This window comes from Aedes albopictus, chromosome 2, assembly GCF_035046485.1.
Source record: "Aedes albopictus strain Foshan chromosome 2, AalbF5, whole genome shotgun sequence".
NCBI lineage: Eukaryota > Metazoa > Arthropoda > Insecta > Diptera > Culicidae > Aedes > Aedes albopictus.
In genome coordinates, this window is record NC_085137.1 from 13,548,326 (window position 1) to 13,563,946 (window position 15,621).

A 15,621-nucleotide genomic window follows, 5' to 3' on the forward strand; every position below is an offset into this window, starting at 1 on the left:
TAGCATAGCTAACTAGTGTATTAAAGAGTAGCGGACGAATGCAAACCAATCCGATTTGTATTTACGAAGTTATGGTGATCCATCCTTATGCGACCCATCTTGCCCCGCCCCACCCTATTAAGCTTTTCTGGGAAATGGTTTTCTGGGGAATGGAATTCTGGTGAATGTTATATAATCTACCTGTATGTATGAAATATTTTGCATTGATAGGCGTCGCGTTACCAGTTACCAGGCATCGCGCTCGCAACCATAAAGTTGCGTTGGTCTTACTCAGAAATTGATTAGTTTTCTGTTTTTTCTACTCAGTTTTCGTTAAAAGTGGAACAACTTATTGACCAACTTTAAGTTAAATTCTTTTAAGGTTTTGAAATTAAATAATCCAGATATTCACTCATTTATTCTGATTGTGGCATAATTCGGGAGCTAATGGGCTAAGCGAGGCTATTAATTTCAAAAGTCACCTAAAACTAACTAGGAAACGAAATTATCAGCTCAAACGCCTCCGTAGGCTGGCATTTCAATAAAACAAAAGAGCATAGATTTCTTCGTACTATCAAAAGACAAATGCCTATCGATTTCAGCTATTACATTTAAAACTTACCATTTACTTTCCCAGTCACGGTTACCATTTGAATAAAATTATGTCTAATGCTCGCTTATCATTACAGATTATTGCTATCACTATTGCGTAAAATATCGTGTCATCATCACCTTTCGACAGGTTTCTCAAAACGCCGCCATCCGATTCGGCGGTCGTTGCGTCTGTTGCGATTGAATCTGGTGGTGCTGTTGGATTATCCTCTGCTTCTTGTACTCCTTCAGCAGCACGTACACGAAAGCACCGATCATTATCACAGCCAGGCAGGCGGAAATTAGCAAACTCGGCAAATCTACGGACCGCTCCTCGCCCCCTGCAGAAGCTCTCGCACTAAATCCTTCTTCGTCATCATCGGAAGATAAGATATCGCTCACCCCCACCCCGCTATCCCCAGCCGCCGCTGACTTCGTCTTGAACAACCTCTCATATTTGGCATCGCGGAAAGTTTCGCCCTTATCAGCGCGCCGTCTACTACCGTCCTTCCTTTCAGCAATCTCGTTTTCCTTGGAACTCAGTTCCTTCTCAGACTTCTCAGTCACTTGACTACTCTCGGTACCAACTTCCTGAGCACTTTCCCTAACCACGTCATTCTCTTCAACCTCCTTGACCTGCGCTGGTTGTATGTCCTCGACCTCTTCCTCATCGGAAGCCTTCAGGACCAGACTGCTCTTGTCCACCATGTTGAACTGCCTAACCCTCGCATTCCTACCCGTGGCTGGCCAGTAATCGCTCATCGGAACCGGAGCGGCCCCTCCACGACCCCTCCCAGGCAGTGCCAACCGCGCTCGGACCGTCAGCGTATCCGGCTGGAAGGTACAAACCACTACGAACCTCCGGGTACTATGCGTCAAAATCCCCAGGTTCTCCTGCACGGTGATGTACGTCTCGACGGTTAGGTCACCGGGGCTCACGTGGCTGCCGCACTGCTCGTGCTCGATCCGCATGGTGTAGCTTTCCTGCGCGCTGTTGGCGTCACCCTGGATGCTGCAGTGGCCATTTTCCGAGCTGATGCGCCCGCCAAAGTACGGTCCGGTTTCCACCTCGATTTCCGACGCGTGCGGAAGACATTGGGTAGCGTGGGCGGAAACTAGAAAAGAGAAAAAGATGTGGGTAGTGAAAATAAAAGTTTAGAAGACATGGATAAGGGGTTTTCAGATCGTGCACCGTGGTACACTTAAGTGGTATACCAAGACACATTCGATGATTTTTTTCATTTGAAAAGGTTACTAGCCGGCTTTGGATAGGACAGAACATAATCCTTCTGAATCAGTATAGCAGACGCGTATTCAAGGCCCCAGGGGCTGCAAAATGATGAGTCGACAACCAGATAGGAGAGTCTAACATAGCTCTGGTTCTCACAAGTTTCTACCTTATGCTGCCACGGGTTATTCAATGACAATGATGATGCCAGTGTGTTTCAGATGATGGTATAGGGGAACCAACATATAATATATAACAACGCGCCAATATTTGTTGGAAACTTATGGCAAAAACAAATGGAAGTGTCCAAAACAAATTGGCGTAACGCTGTGCCCAAAATACGTTGGTTACCCTACTGGCTGTCTAACGCAATGGAAATGGCAACTGAAGTGTTACACGCTTTGATAACCAAATATACGCAAAGTGAGCTAGTAGCGATAGAATTCTATCCCCTTTGCAGGCCGTAGCGAAGTCTTATAGTGAATTCCGGACCTGTATCTAGCTTAGGAAGCCAATCAACGAGCGGATCTGCGTATTGAGGATGTGTGGCAAATTCTTTAACTACAGCCCCTACAGCTTGATCAATGTCTATGCGTCGACCAACGACAAAACCGATGACGTGAAGGATGCGTTTTACGAATGCCTTGACAAGACCTATGAAGAATGCCCAAAACATGACGTTAAGATTGTCATCGGTGACGCCAACGCGCAGGTCGGAAGAGCGGACTTTTTCCGTTCAATCATCGGTACGGAGAGTCTTCACTCCGTCACAAACGACAACGGCCTGAGATTAGTTAACTTTGCTGCTGCCAGGGGGATGGCCATTAGTGGCACCTACTTTGCACGCAAGAATATCCACAAGCACACCTGGAGACACCCAAATGGCGAAGTTTGTAAACAAATCGTCCATGTGCTGGTAGATGGCCGACATTTCTCGGACGTAATTGATGTTAGAACTTTTCGAGGTCCCAACATCGACTCAGATCACTATCTCGTAGTTAGTAAGATTCGAGCTCGGTTATCAACCGTGTAGGACTCTAGGAACCGGCGATCGATGCGTTTCAACATCCAGCGGTTTTCAGCAGACGGTACGGTAGCTGACTATCACCAGAAGCTGGACGAGCGGATAAGTGATATCAACGAGAGCGATAATCTCAACATTCTGTGGGAGTCTATCCACGGAGCGATGAGTACAGCAGCGCGGGAGGTGATAGGTACTGCTCAAAGACGACCTAGAAACGGGTGGTTCGACGAGGAGTGCCAGAGGTTAACGGTGTCGGGGACCCGGCAGAGCAGGGAGCGATACAGGGAAGCAAGAGTAGCCGAAAAACGAATCCACCGCCAAAAAAGAAAGAGCACGAGGAAAATGTGATCGCTCAGGCGCAAGAGAGTATGGAACAGAATGATATGCGGAGATTTTACGAAACTGTCAATAGTGTGCGGAGAAAAACAGCGCCTTCTCCCGTCATATGCAACGATCGTAATGGAAACTTGCTGACAGACAAGACAATGGTGGCTGCCAAGAGGAGAGAGCACTTCGAGGTCTTGTTGAACGGTGGGACGGCTAGTTGGTTGGATGGTCTCATTTGCCCTCTTTTCAAGAAAGGGCATCGACTGGAGTGCGCGAATTACAGAGGAATAACACTCCTCAATTCAGTCAGCGTACAAAATTTTGTCCGGAGTTCTGTTCCACAGGCTGAGGCCGATTGAGGAGTCCTTCGTCGGCGAATATCAGGCAGGATTTCGTGAGGGCCCGATCAACGACGGACCAGATGTTCACCCTGCGGCAGATTCTCGATAAATTTCCGGAGTACAACTTGCAGACCCATCATCTGTTTGTTGATTTCAAGGCGGCGTACGATTCAGTGAAGAGAAACGAGTTATGACGGATTATTATGGAACATGGCTTTCCGGCCAAGCTGATTAGATTAATTCTTGCGACGCTTGACGGATCGAAATCAAGTGTACGGGTTGCGGATGAAATTTTGTCATCGTTCATAACCTTTGACGGACTGAAGCAGGGCGATGCTCTTTCGAACTTACTGTTCAACATAGCACTGGAAGGAGCGATAAGGAGAGCTGGTGTGCACAGGAGCGGAACCATTGTTACGAAGTCGCATATGCTCCTGGGCTTCGGGGACGATATCAACATCATCGGAATCGACCGTCGGGCCGTAGAAGAGGCGTTTGTACCTTTTAAGAGGGAGACTGCGAGGATTGGACTTATGATTAACACCACAAAGACTAAGTACATGGTTGCTGGTGTTCAACGTCGGTCCGGCCGTGATAGTGGTGACGAAGTGGTGCTAGGTGGGGAAAAGTTTGAAGTTGTGGATGAATTTGTTTATCTTGGTACTCTAGTGACGTGCGATAATGATGTTACCCGCCAGGTGAAAAGACGGATTGCGGCTGCAAATCGGGACTTTTTCGGTCTGCGAAACCAGCTGAGGTTCCGCAGGCTGCAAACGAAGACGAAACTCGCGTTGTACAAGTCTCTGATTCTCCCGGTCGCTTTATAGGTCATGAAACATGGACGTTGAAAGAAGTTGAACGGAGAGCCTTTGGAGTCTTCGAACGTAAAGTGCTGCGAACAATACTCGGCGGTAAACTCGAGGACGGCATCTGGCGGCGTCGCATGAACCACGAATTGTACCAAGTATATAAAGAGATGGATATAGTGAAGCGAATAAAATACGGCAGGCTGCGGTGGGCTGGGCACGTAGCTCGTATGCCGGAGGAACGACAAGTTAAAACCATATTCAGTAGAGATTCAAATTTTGATAATCGGCATCTTTTTTTTTCCCAAACATTCCCAGGCTCAAAATCAGTTTATGGTCAAGCTTTAGGTCTACTCTAATGATTTTGTATGCGAAATGCTGCGGTAAATTGCGGTCTTGGGAGATTCAGCATTTTTTACGCACGAGACCGCCCGGGCGCACCCCTTGAGATTAAACGACGATTCTCAAACATTTTAAGCAAATTCCCTTGGAATTAATTTTTGAAAGTAACTACACAATAGTGTTGATCATTCTAAGCACAAAAAAAAAACAAAATAAAAATTTGAAAAATAAAACAAATTCAAAATTTTTATATATTATCAGTTACTAGCTGTCCCGGCAAACTTTGTCTTGCCAAGTTTTGGTGGTTGACAATTGTTATGGTCATTGCAGCATGGCACTCTAGATTGGTATCATTTCGATCGTGTTGATTTTCTTCCCACGTCATAAAAAAATCAACATTTTGTCTATTTTCTTACATTTTTAGTTCATTTTTGTAACTTTTTGTAACTATAAACACAGCTACCACGAATACGAATCGAACCGTGCAAGAGTCATGCTGATTGGTCCACTCGTTCTTGAGTTTTGTTGCCCCAAAGGAACTTCAAACTCATTTTTATATATATAGATTTGACCATATTGAAAATACGCCCTTTTCAAAACTTGGTCGTGATGTTTAAAAATGTCCATAAACAATATATTTTAGTCGAACCAACTACAGAATACTAACAATTTCTCGAAAATATGACGAAAATATTTTTGTCCGCCTGCTTGTATGGGAATCCCCCATAGTGGGGTGGGCTCAAGAGCATGTGGAGTATACGGAACTACTGACGAGTGTGAAGGTTACACAGCTAAACCTAAACCTCCGTGAGGCCACACGGCGATTAGTTTCGGAGTAAGGTATAGATACCCGTATAAAAACTAACAATTAAGGCTATGGGCACAACAATTGAAAAACAATAGATTTTTATGTTAACATTGCTTTCTATTGTGAATGTATTATACATTATATTTTAAAATATGATTCTTTATAATGATTACAATTGGTTCACATTAGATTTCATTGTTACATAGACAAATAATAGATTAACATTTGAATTCATTGTTACTTTTGGATTCAGCGTTCAAACCATTGGTTTACAATAGAATGTATCAGCTACATTGAAATGTACCGTTTTTCAATGGTCTGAACGTTTAAAAAAAACCCTGCTTTTAAGTAATTTCGAAACAGTGTGTATCGATGACAGCCAAGTTTTTTTGTTATCAGTTTGGTCGTCGGCGGTAAAATTTTTCGAAGTGCAGGTTCGTCTGCGGAAAATGTGGAAAATTCACGCTCAACTGCGTGAATTTTCCGCACGGGAGTGATTATAGTGTGCGGTGCACTGTAAAAGCATACAACAGTAGCAGCATTTCAACAGGTTTGTATATTATTTTGTTTGCACTTTTGCGGGAAGTTGAGTTGGCAGGGCAGGGCTGGTAGCAAATCACACTTTTACAGACAAGTTCACAGGGTTGGTTCGACCTTTTTTTTTGTTATATAATGAAATCATCTAAAAGAGTTTTTGACCCAGTTTTTAGATATTTCTTTTGTTTTCTAAACTAACATTTGAAAAGGGTTTATTTTATTGTACCAATATTTAAAAAAAAATATAATGGAGAAAACAAGAAAGTGTTGTCTAAATCCCCCTCTCCTTAATAAAATTGCAATTGTTTCATTAACTAATACCCAATGGTATCCAAATAACTATTCTTTCCTATCACTTTAGGAGTCGCAAGGACATGAAGCCTGTGTAGGAGCAGTTAGCTCACAGCTTGTTCGATCGCATTGCGGTCGAAGGAATGCGCACGATTAGGACTGATCGCTGCATAGACGAGAACTAGGAGCGCTGAGAAGAGAACGGGGATGCGGAATTCTGGATCAAGGAACTTTGTGGTTTTATTTTGAAAGCACCGATCGGTTCAGTAGTTTCCGAGTCTATTAGGGTCAGACAGACAGACATACATTAGTAACTCATTTTTATATATAAAGATAGATAGATGGATACCAGGATAGATCAAGGGGAATGACATATCCTTTTCTAACCGGAATATCCGCTTCTAACCGTCGCTAACCGTTGCTAAGCGAGCTGCTAAGTGAGCAGAAGTTAGACGCGGTTAGCGACGGTTAGAAAAGGATAAATGCGGATATTCCGGTTAGGAAAGGATATGTCATTCCCCTTGGGATAGATAGATATTTCAATTTTACCATTCTAATTTGACTGCATTTTTTCCTTTACATCAAACTCGTTCAGTGAAACATGTTATTTTTGTGTTATTTTTTTTAATATTGGTTCGCTCTTCAAACCTGGAACGCATGTATAGTTTATTATCAAATGTGACGAAATTGCATGCAATCATTCGTAAATAACAAACGACTCACAAATGTACCATTTGAACGCTTCTTTGAATTTGAACGATCTTCTAATATAGGTTCAAGCTGTAGTATATCGAGTATTTTTAAGTGCTACAAAAAAGGTTAAGCACGCTGTAATGTTACTTTTGTACCTCATCACCCAATAAATGCAACTACATTAGTGGACTAATAACACTTAGCGCGCTTAGGCACGGTTCCATCATGCCGCTTATAGTGTTGCCACATATAATGCTTAGTCTGCTAAACCCAGTTATCTGGCTGTGGGGCATGGGAGCCAAAGCTTCAACCATCATTGCAATTAAACATTACTCGATTTACTACATGAGTGATCCAAATATTTGATAATTGTTCGATCTGTTTTTGAAATGTAGCTTAAATTATACAAGCTTCTAGTCTAAATACATAATAATAGTTCAGTTTTGCTTCATTCCGGATTTGCTCAAGCAGTTTATATTGTTTGTTAAGTTAAACTTAGAGGTTGAAGTTAGAATTGTCTGATTCACAATAGAAAACAATTTCCAAACCATTCGATTTAATGTAAAAATAGTGCAAAACAATATGTTCTGCATCACAATAGACAACAATTCCAAAACAATTGAATCTAACGTGGAGCCAGTAATAAAGTCACTGCTCAAAGCAACACGTTTACTGTACATTTCACTGTTTAGAACAATTTAAAAACATAAGAATCTTCTGTATCACAATAGGAAACAATACCCAAACAATTGAATTCAATGTAAAAGCAGTACAAACTGTATGTTCTGCTTCACAATAGAAAACAATTTCAAAACAATTGAATCAAATGTGGAACCAGAAATAAAATCACTACCCAAAACAATACGTTTACTGAGCATTTTACTGTTTGAAACAATTCGAAAACATAAGAATCTTCTGTTTCACAATAGAAAACCATCCCCAAACCATTGAATCTAATGTAAAATAACAGTTCAAAACAGACAGTTCTCGGCATATTTAACAGTTCAAAACAATACAATTACATAAAAATCTACGGTATATTTGATTCCACTTATATATATTAACAACATTTCATTTACATTAGAATCTTCTGTTTTGCGAAAAAACTTGTATGGAAAAAAGTCATTTTTTGTATTGTTACGATACTTAACAACCTATACAATTCAATGTGAAATGCTCATTCACATTTGATTCTATTGTTAGAAACATTTGATTCTATTGTTTTTCTATTGTTATTTTAACATTGAACTCTATTGTGAGAGCATGGTTTTCAATGGTACTGTTACATTAGAATCCTATGTTTTTCTATTGTATTTTTTATTCGGGTATAGCCCCACTAACGAACCCAGACAGCATTGTCCCACACACAACACGAACTGCATAGCAGATAAGGCGAAATTAAGCGGTGATCTGTACAGCTGGTCGGTTCGCAACCCCATAGATAAATTGATTCCACATCGAACCATAGGGCTTCGAAATAGTGCTATCCAGCGAAATAGCGGGACGGAGTCCCTTGGTCATCTGTGGAGACTTCAACCACAGGGTGCACTATGGGGCGGCTCCATACAAACAGGTGGCCAAAAATATTTTCGCATCAATTTTATGATGTCTTGCTCGTATTGGTAGGGTTTATGCCTGAAAAGTATGAAAAACATGTTGAATAGGTTGTTTCAACACGACAATTTCAAATATCATGAAATTACAAGGGCATTGCATACTTTTAGGCGTTTAAGGATTTCTGTTCCTATTTACAAAATGAATTCCAATTCGTGAAAACACGCTTCGCTAAGAGATCCAATACCAGATTCAGACTGCACTATGATTGATCTACCGATAAAAGTGGCCATGACGACCAAATGTTTCCTCAGAGGTATTTAATGGCCAATAGGCTGATTTTATACAGCAATATCTCAATCATCGCCGACAACATTATTGGAATTGCAGAATAGCAGCTAGTAGCAGCCCGATTTGATTTCAATGCCTCCCAGGGATCCTAAACAACGACATAGAAGTAGTCCCAAAGCGAAACTCAGCGAAACTTTTTTTTTGTATGGAACGGTTTGTATGGGATTTTTTTTAATTTTTTGATGTGGCATCATTTAATAGTTTTACAATCAACATTTCTACGTCTGATACGTCATTCGAAAGGTTTATAAGCTAGCTTATAGAAACTACTTTAAAAGTTTGACATTTTTCATTTAAGCCGAAGATATTCTAAGTTGAACATTTCATTAATTTTACCAAAAATTGGCAATGGTCTCATTCTGCTGCCCATATCTCGATAAGTATAGGGATTAGCAAACTAATATTCTAGGGTTTACTCACAGAACAGATAGGTATCTTAGAGCAAATAGAAAATTCCATCCACGTATGTGGTAAATGTTGACAATCATTGCGGAATAAAATATTTTTTTCTTGCTTGGAATTCACAGTGCATGATTTCGTCTAAAATGACAAGCACGGCTAGTCTAAAATCGTTTGACGTTTCGGTGGAACTCGCCTATTTATGAGCGCACTGAAAAAAAATTGACACGACCGATTCATGTGTTTACCTTATTGACTGATCCATAAACGTCAACGTTAATCAGATGCATCTGACACATGTGTTTTTTCATTGAATTAAATGATTTATACACCATAGATAGGTGATTCCCAAAGTGGGAGAATTCGCTCCCCAGGGGGCGAAAATTTGAAAACCCAAAATTGGGGGGCGAAAATACTAAAAAGGGGGCGATTTTTTAAATAATTTGGAAATATTAAAAGTATTGAAATACAAGGCCAGAATGTTAACTGAAACATTAAAATTCCCTGACATTTCAATATTTTTTGTTTCTAGAATTATTGAAAAACGTCTGCTTCGAGATCGACTAAATTCCACCGAATTGTTTATGTGAACCACCAGTGTGTGAGGCCGCCATGTTTGAGAATGTTGTATGTAAACATTTGTGTATACAATTCTTTGTTATTGTTGATAGACAATAGATGTTGGCTCCTGTCAGATCCATTAGGTGGGAATAGGATTGCCACATACGTGATGTGAACTTTTTGACAAAATTCAAATAAGAAAAACAAATAAGACTGCTACACGATTCCGAAAGAATTCCTAGTGATTCTGGAGATCCAATAAATAAGTAACTTCTGTGGCGAAAATTCATGATTGATTTTGTATGTACCTACCGACTTTTCGAACCCTCTAAGCAGAACCCCCTCTTCGAATGAGTGTAATCAGTTTCGTACCTTTTAATTCCGCCCTAATTGCTTATCCTTTGACAGATACGCGTATTTCGACTACCACTTGTAATCTTCCTCAGTGTCAGTTATCCAGTTATCCATGATTATTGCCCACTGGATCACTAAAATAACTTAAACGGCCGCTATGAAATTAACAGATAGTGCCACCTTAGCCTTGTGTGTTTGGCATAACTCGACTGCTGTCATAATGGTCATGTCCATATACGGTAGCGCCTTTGTTAACATGGGGTGAACGAAAGAAAAGTTTTCTTCATTGATCACTTATGAAAGGAACAGGGGTTTTTTTTTTAATTTGATGACCCTCATTTTGTCGATACCTGGGAAGTCGATTGACGCTTTCCGGGTTTAATTTACAATAGGTGTATCGCACCTGGGAGGTGTTCCAGAAACAATCGACGGAAGAGGTGTCGCGGGATGATTAATAGGGATAGGGGTGACTGGACTGGTATTTTCGGTGGAAGCAGCTGGTGGCGGAGGTATCTACAATAATCGATTTCTGTTTATCGATTTTCTCTTTGGATTTTTCCGGGCGATACCACTAATATTCGGATGATCTCTCGGTGCGTTTCGGTGAAGGATGACAAGAACTGGACAACAAAAAAACCGAAAATTATTTGCCGGCCAAAAAGAAAATCGATGAAGAAAAATCATTGTAGATACGCCCGTATGATACTGAGCGCGAGATATGTTTAACACGACACATTCGAGAGTTTTACAATTTGCGCAAATCTATATGTATAACATATTGCCCAGACGTGTCAATTTGTTTGAGTGTATGAACTGTTAGACGAGAATTGTCGTCTAATTGACTGCTGGGTGGAGAAATTCACAGTGTAAAAAGCTTGCCCGCCACCGCTAGGTTCACTGCTGTCGATTTTTAATGACCAGCGCCTATTTTTCTAATGAAGATGTCTATCTGTTCTGTGGTTTACTGGTCCAAGTGGTCTACTTCCAACTACCGAACCTGAATCTCAAATTGAATAAAGTCAATTTTCGATTTTTGGCCACCTGAATCCCCTTAGTGGGGTGGTCGAATGGGGTAGCCCTTGGTTAACGCAAAGGCTGGGTTCTAGACCAATCTATAGATAGGCTAAACGTTAATTTCAGCAGAAACTTAGGCGACAAAAATACGTACTGAATGAATGGTGCAGAGTTCATCAACGCAACGATTTGAACCTTCGGAGTTCGGGTCTAAACCCTAACTCAGACTGGAGGATCAACAATGGGTACACGCACATTGACCATCTGGCGATTCGGATCAAGGTTGAACACGGAGGAAGACGGCCACAGTCGACAGCCATCGGGGATGGCTGACCTCGCGCTTCGACATGCCGGCATTGCCCAAGGAGGTTAACACTGCCGACCTGTCCAGTGACGATCTAGTCGGAAGCATAAGCAGCGCGTGCGTGCCTACGCCTCATCGATTTCGCCGCCTCCAAGAACATGGCCATTCGTAGCACCTTCTTCCAGCACAGCCTCCAGTATCGTTACACCTGGAGATCACCACAATGATGATGGTTAAACTGCGCCCAAAACTCTCCGTTATTAACAATGTACAGTACCGGCGGCCGCCCCGGTACGATCTAGAGCGACTGAAGCAACCGGATGTCGCCACCGCATACGCGGCAGCGTTGCCGGACGAGGGTGTGCTCGATGTGGCCCCTCTAGAGGACTTCTGGAGTACAGTCAAAGCAGCCATCAACAACGCAGCCGAGAGCACTATCGGGTACGTAGAACAGAGTCGACGAAACGATTGGTTCGACGAGGAGTGCAAAGCGGTTCTGGAGGAGAAGGATGCAGCGCGGGCGGTAATGCTGCAGCATGGAACCCGACAGAATGTGGAGCGATACAGACAGAAGCGGAAGCAGCAGACCCGTCTCTTCCGGGAGAAAAAGCGCCGCCTGGAAGAAGCGGAGTGTGAGGAAATGGAACTGCTGTGCCGTTTACAAGAAACACGTAAGTTCTACCAGAAGCTCAACGCATCCCGCAAAGGCTACGTGCCGCAAGCCGAAATCTGCAGGGATAAGGACGGGAGCCTCCTGACGGACAAACGTGAGGTGATCGAAAAGTGGAAGCAGCACTTCGACGAGCACCTGAATGGCGAAGAGAATGTAGGCACGGAGGACCAAGGCAGCGGAGGAAATGACTATGTTGGTGCAGCAGAGGACGGAAACGAACCAACTCCCACGCTGAGGGAAGTTAAGGATGCCATCCACCAGCTCAAAAACAACAAAGCGGCTGCTAAGGACGGTATCGCAGCAGAACTCATCAAGATGGGCCCGGAAAAGTTGGCCACCTGTCTGCACCAGTTAGTAGTCAAGATCTGGGAAACCGAACAGCTACCGGAGGAGTGGAAGGAAGGGCTAATTTGTCCCATCCACAAGAAAGGCGACAAGTTAATGTGTGAGAACTTTCGAGCGATCACCATTTTGAATGCCGCCTACAAAGTGCTATCCCAGATCATCTTCCGTCGTCTTTCACCTAAAGTAAATGAGTTCGTGGGAAGTTACCAAGCCGGTTTCATCGACGGCCGGTCGACAACGGACCAGATCTTCACCGTACGGCAAATCCTTCAGAAATGCCGTGAATACCAGGTCCCAACGCACCATCTGTTCATCGACTTCAAAGCGGCATACGACAGTATCGACCGCACAGAGCTATGGAAAATCATGGACGAGAACAGCTTTCCCGGGAAGCTTACCAGACTGATAAGAGGAACAATGGACGGTGTGCAGAACAGTGTAAGGATTTCGGGTGAACTATCCAGTTCATACGAATCTCGACGGGGACTACGACAAGGTGATGGACTTTCCTGCCTACTATTCAACATCGCCCTGGAAGGTGTTATGCGACGAGCCGGGTTCAACAGCTGGGGTACGATCTTCACGAAATCTGGCCAATTTGTCTGTTTTGCGGATGACATGGATATTATTGCTAGAACATTTGGAACGGTGGCAGAACTGTACACCCGCCTGAAACGCGAAGCAGCAAAGGTCGGACTGGTGGTGAATGCGGCTAAGACAAAGTACATGCTGGTAGGTGGGACTGAGCGAGACAGGACAAGCCTTGGCAGCAATGTTACGATAGACGGGGATACTTTCGAGGTGGTAGAAGAATTCGTCTACCTCGGTTCCTTGCTAACGGCTGACAATAACGTGAGCCGTGAAATACGAAGGCGCATCATCAGTGGAAGTCGTGCCTACTATGGGCTCCAGAAGAAACTGCGGTCAAAAAAGATTCACCCCCGCACCAAATGTACCATGTACAAGACGTTAATAAGACCGGTGGTTCTCTACGGGCACGAGACATGGACGATGCTCGAGGAGGACCTGCAAGCACTCGGAGTTTTCGAGCGACGGGTGCTAAGGACGATCTTTGGCGGCGTGCAGGAGAATGGTGTGTGGCGGAGAAGGATGAACCACGAGCTCGCTGCACTTTACGGCGAACCCAGCATCCAGAAAGTGGCTAAAGCCGGAAGGATACGATGGGCAGGGCATGTTGCAAGAATGCCGGACAACAACCCTGCAAAGCTGGTGTTTGCAACTGATGCGGTTGGCACAAGAAGGCGTGGAGCGCAGAGAGCACGATGGGCGGACCAGGTGGAGCGTGATCTGGCGAGTGTTGGGCGTGACCGACGTTGGAGAGCTGCAGCTGCAAATCGAGTATTATGGCGGCAAATTGTTGATTAAAATAAATAAATAAAAAAAAATATTAAATAAATGAAATGAAAGCAGCGCGTGCGACGAAATTGATGGATTAATATTTGATTCAAAGATTGAAAATAGCTTCAAGTACTATGTACGTTACTCACATCCCTTCGTTGGAATGATGATCGTCTGGCCGAGATTGATCGAGTTTCCATCAAACTCATCGTCGTCATGTTCCGATCGTCCGGTAACCTTCTGATCACCCGGTCGCGTCTGGGGCTTCACGTGGAACGAATATTTGGTGGCCATCCTCAAGTTCTTCACCGTCATGCTGTACTGTTTGGTGCTCCTGCAAATAGTGCATAATTCATTAATCGACGTCATTTTCAAAAATATTTCAAACAATGATCCAAATAAATTTTACCCGCTATCCTCGGAATCGTCCGTCAACGTTTTGGACCGGCACCGGTGGGGTCCCCAGTTCTGCATCTCGCAGTAGTACACGTTGAACGACCGTTGCTGCCGGCGGCCTCCGCGGGCCGCTTTGTGCTGTCGGCGTTGCTCATCTCGTTCGCCTCCGTTGCCGCCGCTAGCCCGCGACGGTTCCACCTCCCAGGTGAGGTTGACTGATTTGTAGTCAGGCTCGCCGGATAGATATCGTACCTCTGCAAGTGCGGAAATCGGAAGAAAAAAAAACAAAAACTCCGTCAAGGGATGGGGAAAATTGTGAATGACCTATTCTCAATCAAGTTTATGCGGCATTGTTTGATTTGAGCCGGCCGCCGACGACAGCGGCCACGACGTGTCGGTGTTCTTTGTAGATGGCTGTCGGCTGAAACAAATATGCAGCGCAAGGTAAGCATTAGCACAATAATCTAATTAGCGAAAACGACAACATCAACGGCCAATTGTTTCATAGATCAAGGCGGGAAACGGCAAGTTTACGTTTTTGAAAAGATAAATTACCCGTAAATTTGTTGGCAGTTTATCTTCTTCTCTGTAGAGCTCTAAGATTTCGTTAACCCTCAACTATGTTGCATACCTTACTAACTTTACACTGTAGAGAAGTTTAATAAATTCATCTGAACGAAGTGAGTTTCCGTTACTCAACCTTTTTTGTTTAATTCTACCTATCGTTAAATTAAAACACCCTCAACCAAGAATGTTTGAAATCAGTTGGCAAAAGCTAAACGCCTTTACCAATAACTAGTTTTGTTTTCCTCGTTATGGGGGGTTTTCTGAAACCTGTTGAGCTCAAAATACGCTTCCAATAAAGCTGAGTTATATGCCCAAATTTCAGACAATTCGGCCTACAAAAACCCCCTATGACGAAGAGAACAAACCTGCCGATAATACCCTTCGTCACCCAATTTGAATATTAATATTTCAACTCAGTAATTCCACTTATAGAAGTTCCATAACACGGCCTTGACGTCCTTCGGGAATATGTAGGGAATGATAATAGGTAATGTATCATTGCAGTTAGCAGACCGCGTTTACATCTACGTCTTCCTGATGGTGACCAATTTGTCCATAAATGTAGGATTCCCAGGGAGTTCTTGATGAGCTTCTTCCGGGGGTTTATCTAGGATTCCTTCAGAAGTTCCCTCTGGGATTCTTCCAGGAATTTCTTCTGAGACTCCTAAAGAGGTTTCTTCTGGGATTTCTTCAAGAGCTCTTGCCAGGATTCCTCCAGGAAGCACTCCCGGGGTTCTTCCAGAGATTCTATCCTGGTTTGCTTGAGGAATACTTTCT

General features: G+C 43.3%; 1 protein-coding gene and 1 long non-coding RNA gene across 2 annotated transcripts in view; one reads left to right on the forward strand and one right to left on the reverse strand.

Moving 5' to 3' along the window:
- Positions 1-121: 121 nt before the first annotated feature.
- The window catches only part of LOC109429890 (uncharacterized), a 150,850-nt gene continuing 135,350 nt past the window's right edge, over positions 122-15,621 (reverse strand). Inside the window, exons 3-5 of the mRNA XM_062849192.1 lie at positions 14,291-14,531; positions 14,031-14,215; positions 122-1,685 (exon numbers count right to left, since the gene is read on the reverse strand). Of these exons, the coding sequence (XP_062705176.1) occupies positions 727-1,685; positions 14,031-14,215; positions 14,291-14,531 (1,385 nt within the window). The 3' untranslated portion in view covers positions 122-726. The remainder of the gene's footprint in view (positions 1,686-14,030; positions 14,216-14,290; positions 14,532-15,621) is intronic.
- LOC109418051 (uncharacterized) lies at positions 5,504-7,831 on the forward strand. The gene is made up of 2 exons (XR_009997277.1): positions 5,504-5,996; positions 6,345-7,831. It is a non-coding gene; the product is annotated as an uncharacterized LOC109418051 (long non-coding RNA).